Here is an 11,973-nt window from a genome sequence, read left to right as displayed (position 1 = left end):
GGCAAGAGATGCATGTAAATCATCTACTTCGTCTCTGCAGTCCCCTGACAAGTTTCTGGTGGATGAGTCCTAACTTTAAAGAGAAATAAATAAAAACGACCATGGCATTACAAGTGCAATGAGACATCAAATTCTGAAGTTACATAATGGTTGTTTGAAAACACTGTTCATATAAAAGAATTTTATATTCAAAACATGAAAAAATAAATTATGAATGAGCAGTGAATGAACAGTGTGAGGTATTTTGAAGACATTTTACAGAAGTAAGAATTCGTGTTCATTTTTGTTAATCCGATAGACTGGATGTTTTACAGGTCTTTTGAAAGCTTTGAATTTCAGAAATGTCTGAAAATTGTGTAAGTATCCCATGCAATCAATTGTATATCTTCCTAATTTATTTACCATTTGTAAGTCGTTGCCCACAGAGTGAGGCACCTAAAGTGTTCTGTGCTCTGGACCACCAGATTGAATTGTTGTAATTGTAATGTCCCACCTGCTGCAGGTCACTGGCCCGGACGTGGACCCTAATGCTTCTGTTAGCCACATGTCTTCTCTACTGGTCACGGATGGCCATGCCAATCTGTGCTGTCACCATGGCCAAAGAATTTTGAATGGAGAAAAACCCAGACTGGCATAGTGCTGGGTGCTTTTTTCTGGGGTTGCTGTTTTACTCAGGTACTAGGGGGCCATGCCAGCGATAGGTGAGTGTGTTTTTTAAGTGTACATGTTGTAGATCAGTTATAGAAAGTGGTAGATGCTGATGCTGATGAACCTTGTTTTTACAAGATAGGAGGAGAGAGAGTACTGCCGCTGTCCACCTCCACCTGAGCCGTGATGACAGCTATTACACCGCTTTTGGCCAACATTGGACTCCGACCTCTTGTCATCATGACAATGACCAGGTTCCTACTGGGGGTAATGCAGGGTGAGAGCATTGGGAGGTTGAGGAGTAGAGGGAGAAAACTGTCAAAAGAATGAGAGGAAATTAGAAATGTTCTTTACCTCGAAAAGGGAACAGAAAAAATGCATTAAAGAGCCTTAGAAATCTGTCTACATGTCTGAAGTGGAATTTTCCTTCAGCAAGTCTTGTGAAATTAGATGCTGGGGGGCATTGGCTGTAATTACCAGGGGTCTAAGTTAGTTTGGTAGTTTAATCAGAATCAGCTCTCCCCGACTGATTTCAGTAGTACACGTTTTTTGCATTTACTTATATTTTTTCTGCCCATTACGAAAGCCTATTTCCACCACATGAGGAAAAAAAAAATCATTCTTTGGTACATGATTATTATTAAATAATTATTATATAAGTATTTCAAAGTAAGCATAATTTGTATTGTACATCACAGAGTAATTCTCAGAAGGACATGATTGTGAGTTTGTATTTTAGGGGTTGACTACCCTTCTCTTTTCAGTGTCTGTGCTCAGCGTGTGATGGAGGGAGAGAGAGGTTTTTTGATGAGCACACTGGCCTGTGGGTGCTACATAGGGTAAGAATAATACCCAGCTAAGAATAATACCAAGTTTTCCCAAATTTTTTCCCTCATATTTTTTTTTTATTTAAGTATGAAATAAAACTGATTCACTCTTTTATGCATGCACCTCTGGAATTTCATACCTTAATGTAGTGTTCCACACTATTCATGATTTTATAAGTAAGCTGTCTTTATCTCTCTTAGGATGCTGCTGGTTGGAGGTGTGGGTTCCCTGATGATGGACTGGTTTGGATGGGGGAGTGTGTTTTATGGAGCAGGTCTCCTTGGTGTTTGCTGGACCTGTTGTGTAAGGAAATGTCGTCTTCAAGGTACTTCAAATGTACTTATTTTTATGATCTTTTACATGTTTAATTTAAGTAGCATTGTTCTTGAGGTTTTGTGCTCTTTTTTGATTGAGTGCTGTTTTATTGCTCTAAAGGCCAGAATTTGTATAATGAAGTCTCCTAGAGAAGTCGCAGTGAATCAGAAACAATGAGTTGGCTTCATTATTTGTGTTTGCCATAGCAACTGCGTGGATAGAATAATTGGAATTATTATTATTTTTTAAATCTGACTCAGCATGCAGCACCATGGAATAAGAGATTCCTGTACTGAGGTCCCTGCTATATCTTTATCATCTCATGCTGGTATTCAGAAATTGTGTTTATATCTCAGAGTTTTGAATGTGTCCGTACAGAGTTTGTTAGTTTGTCACAGGTCCAGTTTTCTCCCTCGACTCTGCTTCTGAATCTTCTAGAATTGGTTGGCTGTATCTCCTCAGAGAGCCTAGTGTCTGGTGAGGTTCAAAACATTTCCATGTCCCTCATTTTACTCTCTACTTACACTTGTTTCATTGTCATGTTTAGTTTTCCATTTTGAGTTTTGTCATTTTTAGGACATTCATTCTCTTATAGAAACTTAAACCTTCAATTTTTTATAAAGAAGTGTGAGTATTATTGCAGAATTGCTTTACTGTGTGTGTGTGTGTGTGTGTGTGTGTGTGTGTTTTCAGTGGGGTGTCTGTGAATGTGCAGGAGCCCTGTTTTGTCAGTCCACCTCTTGCTTGTAAAAATTAATTATTCATTATTTAATGAATAATTAATTATTCATTATTCATTATAAATTAAATTAAATGTTATGTTATTTTATTTATTTCATTAAAATGCAAAAAGTATTGTTCTAAATATTTTTCTTGCAGGGGTTATGAACACATGTTCTGCTTTTACTGCTTTTACTGGTGGGTTTACAATCCTTTTTCTGTAATGTAGCCAGTTACATGTATGCAGACTATATAGTCCACCTTTACATTAGTGTCCTCATACACTTGTAGAAGAAGCACACAGTACTTTTTGATAGGTCAGTGTACACATTCTGAATTCTATTTGACAATTAGAAAAAATGTGAATAGTGAAGGTGAACTGTTTTTAATCTGAAAATGTTGACTCAATCCTGCCCTGGTGAACGTCATTGGTGCCACCGTATTCATAGCGCTGGCTGAAGCAAAGTGAGTTGATCAGCCTCAGATCATCTCAGCATCATGTTGCCAACAAATTATTCCTTTCAGAGACACATTGGGGGGGTTTCTTTATTTGTCATTTATAACAAATGGATTTAAACTCATCAACCTCATTGATTTAAGTGTATTAACTGGGCTGGTTGAAATTATGTAATAAAACATGTTTTATATAACAAATATTTATATAAAATGTAAATTATATGAAACAGCAGGACAATTGTCATTCCACTTATATGATTAGAATAATAAAACGGTCTCAGTCTTGAGTGATCGATGAGCCCTTGTGTAGCCTACAAATGATTAGATGCTAATGCTATCACTCACCAGAAGGTGGCGACAGAGGACAGTTGGAGCCGCATGAAAAATCACAACTCACTGTGGCGTTAGAAACAGAAAATCAGAAAAAGTGTTAATTACCATTCTTTAAACACATGTGACATTAGGTAATATAATGGTTACTATTATGTTTCCTTGGTCATATCCCCTCGATGACAGTGTAAGACCCCTTTTATCCAGTGAAACGGGCCTTCAGTAGTTCTAAAGCAGGGGGTGAAGCGCACGTCCTTATGGTGATGTCACGGGTGGGCGGAGCCGAGTGATATCTGCTGCATCTGGTACACTTGATCGAGCGGTTCCCGGGGATGCAACCACAAATTTAACATCGGTTCCTTTAACGCACTGAAATTATATCACGACGTCGGGGCCGACGAAAGGGTAAGCGGTGCATGCGTTGGATCCACTCTCCTGATTTATCATAGGCTTGGGTGATTGGTCTTATGTGGTGTAACGGGAGCGCGAGCGAAAAGGCCAGATACTATGGATGCTGGAGCGCAAAGCAAACGGGAACACCGGGCCCTTCCTGGTGATGCAGGAGCGACGCACCTCAGAGATTAACTGTAAATCCTTTCCATTTGGTGAACTAAAACGGACTTTCCGTCTACTGCAGTAATCTACTGACAGTAGATCACAGTCTGCAATTTAAAGGGCAGGGAAAAATCCGTTTGTTGCTCTGATTCACATCAGCAAATCGCCCTCCTCAGCTTTATTATATGAATGAATTAATCGTGTATTTTTTCATGTTCACATATAAAGTCGCCGTCTTATGAACACACAGTGCGTCATTTCGTGTTATAAAAATGAGCGCTCTTTGATGCAGACCGAATAGCGCAGTTGCGTGTCGATCTGTAAACGGTAGGGATGGGAATCGTGCGGAATTTAACGATTTCGATTCCGGGTCCTTACCCGGGAGTTCTGTTGCCAAATAATTTAATATTTTCAATAGAACAGACATAGTTCAGAAATAACATATCACAGACTTTCATGCAGTGGAATGAATTCACAGACTTAAATAAATGCAGTAAAATTATTGGCCTTATATATATTTTTTCATTGGTAACAATTAATTAATTTTATAAAATACTATTTGGATCATTTTACAGAAACGTCCACTTTTGTATGGCAAGATTATGGCAAAAATTATTTATTTTTGTAACATTTAAACTTTACCTTTACCACATTATTAGATTACCTTTTGACTTTATGAATACACATAATGACAGCTTAATGATTTTTAAAATATTTTTGTATATTTATTTAAAGACCGCATTTTTCTCTTTTTTTCAGCACATGTAGTCAGAGTTACATAAAAAGAATCATAATGCAACAAATGAGATTATTTTTTAAATACATTTTTTATGTTAAAAGCATGACTGAATGATGTTCATTTGCACAAACATGTATTTGCTATAACAATGAAAATATTTGTAAAAACAGTTATAAACAAGTAATGATACAATCCTTTAAATCTTAGCAACACCTTTCCATTTAAACAAGTTATTCAGATGTAAGTTTCAGTCCTTCGTTTTGGGATTCACACTATACTGGTCTCACTATATGTTTTGGAGTGAATAAAGAACCAACATAAAGAGTCATTCGTTCAGGAATCTATTGAGTCGGTTCTTTTAAATAATCCCTAACAATGTGCATTCACGAACCACTAATGTAACACTACCTATAATTCCTGCTTATTGGCTTTGTCGCAAAATCTTGTGAGCCGTCAACCCAGACACCATGTGGGGGATCATGGGTGGGTCTGTTTGAAAGTGTCATGGAACGACGTGAAGCTGAAAGCAGCCAGACCATTTCTTCAGCTCCTGAATCCTCACGATGCTGCCATAACATGTCACATTTGTAATACTAATGATTTTTTATGATAATTTTATCCTATATAGATGCTTATCATTAACACGTATCAATAACATAAAAACCCCAAGTTCACAACAGAATTTGGTGTTTAGGGATCAATTATATTTTTTATGTTATTGATACGCATGTATGACACAGGTATTGTGTCCTGATATGTCACAAAAACAAGAGCACAATTAACCTAATATCTTCTTTGAGGAGTCACACTCTTCCTCAGAAGCCCTGAATGCTTGTCTGAATTATTGGGCTCTAGCAGTGCTGAGTAAACTATCTGAGGGACTACAGTCAGCTGAGGAAAGCTTATTGTGGTGCACAAGATTGATTTGACAAACCCAGGCCTCTCATAGACATGATGAGACATGCAAGCACATGGAGAGACAGCTTACCACTTGCTTTATTCTTCTACTTTTATGAAACCGTGTCAGTCTTTGTATTTCATGTCCTCTAGTACATAATAGTAGGGCTGAAATCTCGGGTCTACAGTAAACATAACGGTATGCATTTGATTGATCCATACTTGTAAAAATCTGTCATCACCCTGTTAGGATATGAATATGTCACCTGCTGGAAACTGAAACCTGTGATATCCTGTGGTATTGATTTCTCTTTCTGGGGATCAACACGAAAGAATAAGCTGATAGAAAAAGTGTGAGTCAGCTGGTGAATCATGAGTACTGCTTATGTCATCATTACAGTAGTAAAGGATTTGTTGAAAATGACTGCATTAGTTGTCATTAGAAAACATCTTTGGGATGTGTCAACTGCCTGAACATTATGCTTTGACATGAACAGAAGCAGCATTATATTTATTGATGTTTGGGCCCTATTAAAACCTTTATGCCATCTTTTAAAAGATCCAGTTGATCTGTTTAGTCTCTTAAGTTGAAGTATTGATCTGAAATCCAATTAAACTACTAATTATCTTGAGTGCTTTTAGTGTTTAAACCCCAAATTATGATCTGGAGAATACCGGACATGTTCACTCTGCATGTCTGCTGTTCATCTGATAATGCGTTTTCTGTGTCCCCAGGGTTTGAGGGGCAAATTTATAATCAGTACATATTTAGCAACTCCAAAGGTTCATAAACAGTCGATAAACGTTGATGAGAGCAGACATCTGAAATGAGATTTTGTTGGTTAGTTTTAATCAGAACAGCAAATTACTTTGAAGTAGGAGAAGATCAGCGCTTTGGAATATCTGTTTTCTGATCAAATCATAGATCTGTGAAACTCAGTTTAAGCTGTGATATGTTTACTTAAATGTTTAATGAAATTACTTCAGTTTGAGAATATTCCAATTTTATAAAAAAAAATTAAATACATTTATATTAAATAATATTATAGATATAATGTTCAAAAAATAACTTAAAGCATTCATTTTCATCCTAATTGCCACAGTGACATCCCAGATTGAACATTTTCAGCGTTGCCTTATGTGAAAAGCCATTATCTGTGTTGAAGAGTAGACATGTTAGTCGTATAGTTGAAGCAGTCTGCTATCATTACTGAGATTTGACGGCAGCATCTTAACTAAAGCTAAATTGCTTTCTAATATTTTGAACAAAGGACTTTTTGCAGTGCACGGAGAGACTTTCTACATATGCCATGCCCTTTGATTTCATTTAGACCCAAGATTGATGAAACTACATGAAACAAAACTGCACGCAAAACTGAATGGTAAATTAGTCACATTGTAGAATATGGATTATATAAAAAATAAAGAAAACTTAATTAACTTATGGTGACTAAACCAAAGCCTGATACAAAGAGATCAATAGATCAGGGGTTTTCAAACTGTGGGTCGCGACCCACTCGTGGGTCACGGAATGGAACAAGGTGGGTCGCACAAAGTCACTTGGCTGCAGCTAATTTTGCGTTTCAATGACACACAGACACTAACACAGTTCAGTCTAGGGCTGCACGAATGTGACGAGTGGGGCGGGGCCTAGTGCCATGGGAACAGAGCTAGGCCGGTGGAGTGATTGGGAAATGAGCAACACTCACCGGTCTCAAGAACCACGGAGGAGATCGGAAGGATACAAAAGAGGAGCGATGACAGTGAAGGACGAGAGAGGACCAGGCCTGGGTTTTATTTTGTGTTTGTTTTTTATTTGTGCACGGCAGTCATCCGTGAGGGGCTGTCGCGCTGTTTTGTGTTTATTTGGTTATTAAAACTTTGTTTGATTGTCCGCCGGTTCCCACCTCTTTCCACGAAGGAGTCATCGAGGCGGTGGGCTGGAGTGAGTTCGTCCGTCCCCCCGGCAACTCACTCCAGCCCACCACATCGAGCACCCTCGGCGGCAGACTCCTTCGCCCTGCTCGATGGCACTGCGGATTCACCCCAGCGGCGAAGGATCTTCGGCAGCGCGCCCCTCCTTCCTCCCTGGCTTCGGCACCAGTGTAAAACATTAAAATCTTCACAATCACAGGAAGAAGGAGGCGGGAACTGGGAACCCACTCATCACAACGATATAGCCCACCAACATTAATAATGAACTGCAATATCCTTAGTGTGATTTTCAAATTGCAATTAAGTCCGTGTGCGTTGCGTGTTTTGAAGGTCTCAGAGCAATGTCATTAAAAGGTTCAATCGGTCTTTTTTTACCTATTTCACAATTATTTTAATCTCCAAACTGTTTTAGATAGTTCTGCTTTGCTTCTTATGCTTTTCTAAAAAAGTGTTGGATTGTGCTCCGTTCTCGCCGACACACACGGAAGGATCATGAATGCAACAAAACACAGCAGCGCAGATTACACTTCACTGGAGTGAGCCTGCTTCACGTTTTTATGGACACTACATATTTTAACGCCAGTAAACAAAAATTAAAACTTGTAAATTTGTAGTGAAATTTTCAGTTGTACTCTAAAATAAAATGGTTATTTTTCTTAAATACTTAATTTCTGTCATAAAAATTTTAAGTAAGATTAGGTTTAAAGTAATTTCACTCGTTGTTTTTTTTTTTTTTTTATATTTTGGTGGGTCGTGAAATATATTACACTTGTCTAGGTGGGTCGTGGAATGGAAAAGTTTGGGAACCACTGCAATAGATGACCTTAGCAAATAAAGATCCATGATTACTTCTAATTAATAGTGATTAAGATTATGATGAACGTTATCTGTCATTAGGCCAGTGTCATGACGTTCCCTGTTGTTCAAATTAAATGCTTCAGTATTCATACTTCATTTATTTTTTTATTGCCATGCAGCATGTTGTGTGTTTGTGTGTGTTCAGATTGTTGAGGACCTGATTTGACATGGCTGAGCAGCAGAGGCAGCGAACTCTCTCCACCTCTGGAGAATCTCTCTATCATGTGCTGGGTGTCGACAAACTGGCCACTGTCGATGACATCAAGAAGTCATACAGGTGAGTCTGAGAAGCTCCGTCCTTTCCTCTGCATCCCCGTTCAGCGTTCTGCTCTGCTTCTCTTCACTTTTGCTGGCTGGAGTTTTCATCAGATGTTTATAAGCTAAATGCAGTGCACAGCAATATAGAACCCTGCAGCTCAATAAAACTAAGTGCATTCAGGGACCATTTGCCATGCACAGTTTTAGCCTTTATTATGTCCAAAGACCAAACTCTGAAAGTATTTAATGTAATTGATGTGCCCTTTTTGTCTTTTAAAGGAAATTGGCATTGAAATATCACCCTGACAAGAATCCCGACAACCCTGAGGCAGCTGATAAGTTTAAAGAGATCAACAATGCCCATGCCATTCTTAACGACTCAACAAAGAGAAACATCTATGATAAGTATGGCTCTCTTGGACTTTATGTGGCTGAACAGTTTGGTGAAGAGAACGTCAACACTTATTTTGTCCTGTCCAGCTGGTGGGCCAAGGTAAGAATGTGTTTCTGGCTGGACTTTAAAACAATTCCTGACCTGGCCTGATAAATGGTTAAAAAAAATGTTATTGCAGAATTTTCAACAGCCTTTACTCCAGTGATAATGATAATGCAAGTCATATGCTGATTTGGTACTGAAGAAATATTTCTTCTTATCAATGTTTAAAACAATTGTGGTGCTTAATATTTTTGTAAAAACTTTGAAACTTTGTTTTTCAGGATTCATTGATGAATAGACAGTTCAAAATAACATTTATTTGAAATAGAAATGTCTTTACTTTTTATCAATTATTATTGATTAATTAATGCATTCTTCCTAAATAAAAGTATAATTATTTCTTAAAAGAAAAAAACCTTACCCCTAACTTTTAAACTGTAATTTATTTATTTTTGAATCTATTTGTTGTGTTGCTCTCTGTCTCCCCCTACAGGCTCTGTTTATTTTCTGTGGCCTGGCTACAGGCTGCTACTTCTGCTGTTGCCTGTGCTGTTGTTGTAACTGCTGCTGTGGGAAGTGTAAACCGCGGCCACCTGAGGGACAGGAACAGGAATTCTATGTCTCCCCCGAAGACTTAGAGGCCCAACTGCAGTCCGATGAGAGAGGTTAGATGTGTGTTATAAGCCCTCAACATGCCACTTTTTTAACAGCTATCCCCATTGTCCTCCAGAACCTTTATGTTTAAACCATTCTGTCCTGTCGAAATCTTTCTACAGAGGCAGGTGGAGGTGAGCCCATCGTGATGCAGCCCTCGTCTGCCACAGAAACCACCCAGCTAACGTCTGACGGTTACCATACTACTTACCACACTGACACCGGCTTCAATTAAATGCTCCACTCTCTTCACCTCCACCCTGTGGATTGTCTCTCACCATTCTGCGCCATCTCTCCAAGAGGAAAAAAAATGGAAAGAATCCTTCAACTACAATTAAAAAAGCCTGTTTCTGAGAGGAGGAAAGCCAGCGATGGAGCTGAATTCTTTACCATATCCCGTCTCTTATTCACACACCACTTCCTTCACCCACACAAGAGTGGCTCACATTCGCCTCACCGTACCGTAGCTTATAAATCGAGCTTAAGAAAAAAGATAAAAAAAGATCCTGTTGTTGACCCTGATCTCTTTGTTGCCTTCAACATCCGATCTTGCCTTCCACTCGTTCCGTCGCTCCTCCTCCAGCCAGATTTGCTCGTCGTCCTGTGGCATGCACTGTTCCTTGACTTCGTTTTTTGGTATATTTATTGACATGAAATGTTTGTTCCCATTTATAAGTACTTGAGTGTGGTTTAAAGTTGACTCCGTGAACTTGCCATAGGTGTTCGAAGACTAGTGCGACTGTGCTGAGAAACAACAGGAATATAATTCATTTTTAAAATCTCCAATATTCTGCTGCATACCTCTTATTCCTGGTTCACTGCAGAGTTTGAATCTTTTGTGTCCCTGTAGTAAATTTTATCTGCTTTGTGTCATGTAATTGAGTTCAGTTTTGAAATTAACCGCAACATTCAACGTTAATTGGATTCTTTGGATCGCTTTGCTTTGTTTATCCATAAGTAGTGTTGTTTTTTGTTTTATTAGAGCTTTTTTTCTGAGAGAGAGATACAAATGATGCAAATTCTAATATTTCATTCCTTCCTAGTATTTTGCTCATTTACATCTGGGTGTTGGTGTTCCTGTCTTATTCTGAGAACCATTTGTAACAAGCTGAGCCAAACTTAGGACTCTTCTCTATATATGGAATGGATTTAACTGTCATCTCTGTGTAGTGTAGTTGTTCGTTGATGTGCGATAACATGTTGGGCTCTTGGCTTTGGTCTTAGTGTTAAGCTCAGTTTGGCCCAGTTGTGTCTCTATTCTCTCATCAAAAGAGAATTGTGAACACAATCTGACATAGACTCCCATAGTGTCATATCACGGTGAGTGTGTACGTAAGGTGGAAACTATAACAGATGAGACATTTTTATATAGATATACAATCTATACACATCATGTGTATGTACAATATATGTATATTTTGGTCATTTTTATATTTTAGTTGTTGCCGCATATAGTTATTAAGATAACTATGCTTGGTGTCTGTGGTAATGGCCTCTTGGGGCCACTTGAGACTCCCTATGCCAAGATATGCTGTCTATTGTGAGATAAACGCTTGTATTTTAAAGAATTTAATTCCTAAGCGGTAGCCATGTATGATGTTTGTTCTTACAATTTATTTATTGAAGTGGCAAAGTTTTTTTGTTAACACTACTAGCATCTTGATACATGCTTCAAGTCCAAGGACAAAATATGTATATTAGCCCTAAAAGAGTGAAGCCTGTTTTTAGGACTTTTCTGTAATGTGTTTACATTACAGCAGTGGTCATGGGATTGTTCTCTGCAGTATAAGGATAGAGAGAAATATTCTGAATTGGCATGAAAATAATGCTAAAATCGTAATTGTCTTAAAAATAGGCTTTTTCACAATGAAGCAAATAGAAGACTATGTAAGAGATTTTGTTTCTTGGCAGTTGTGCTTTCCTTCATTTTGTTAAACTGCAAGTTCGTCACCAAACTTGAAATCCTTGATGTCCTGAAGATTATTTGAGCAGCTAAGGTTTGATTCTACCTGCAAACAAAAGCATTTATTTGATAGTTCCTCCTCCTCTTGAGGTTAAACTGTTAAACTATTTTTGTTTCATAAAGCCTAGTAATGTAATATCTATCCTGAAGCTGCATTGTGTTGCTGTTGATTATGTTTATGCTTTGATTTTGGTGAAATTGTGAATTAGATGGCATGTGTGTGTGGCGACGTCAACAGCTAAACGGATCTGAGTCACACATGGTCAGTTCTCTCGTCAAGTATAACTGAAAGTGCTTTAATAACCTTCTCATACCAAACCTGATTTCCTGAATCTGTGATTACAAACACTAAGATGACCATCAATGCCATATAAACTCATG

The 11,973-nt window shown here is 38.1% G+C and overlaps 1 protein-coding gene and 1 pseudogene across 1 annotated transcript; both read left to right on the top strand.

Annotated features, from left to right (window-relative positions):
• The first annotated feature begins 225 nt into the window (after positions 1-225).
• LOC132114958 (voltage-gated purine nucleotide uniporter SLC17A9-like) lies at positions 226-2,272 on the top strand (annotated as a pseudogene).
• Positions 2,273-3,553: 1,281 nt separating this feature from the next.
• LOC132114631 (dnaJ homolog subfamily C member 5-like) lies at positions 3,554-11,676 on the top strand. The gene is made up of 5 exons (XM_059522862.1): positions 3,554-3,702; positions 8,427-8,558; positions 8,819-9,032; positions 9,469-9,640; positions 9,752-11,676. Exons 2-5 carry the CDS (start codon positions 8,449-8,451, stop codon positions 9,862-9,864), a joined length of 609 nt encoding a protein of 202 aa, XP_059378845.1. The 5' UTR covers positions 3,554-3,702; positions 8,427-8,448; the 3' UTR covers positions 9,865-11,676.
• The last annotated feature ends 297 nt before the right edge of the window (positions 11,677-11,973 follow it).

This window comes from Carassius carassius, chromosome 34 (assembly GCF_963082965.1).
Source record: "Carassius carassius chromosome 34, fCarCar2.1, whole genome shotgun sequence".
Classification (NCBI taxonomy): Eukaryota; Metazoa; Chordata; class Actinopteri; order Cypriniformes; family Cyprinidae; genus Carassius; species Carassius carassius.
Note: the sequence above shows the minus strand (reverse complement) of the source record. Positions and strands in the feature narration are given on the sequence as shown.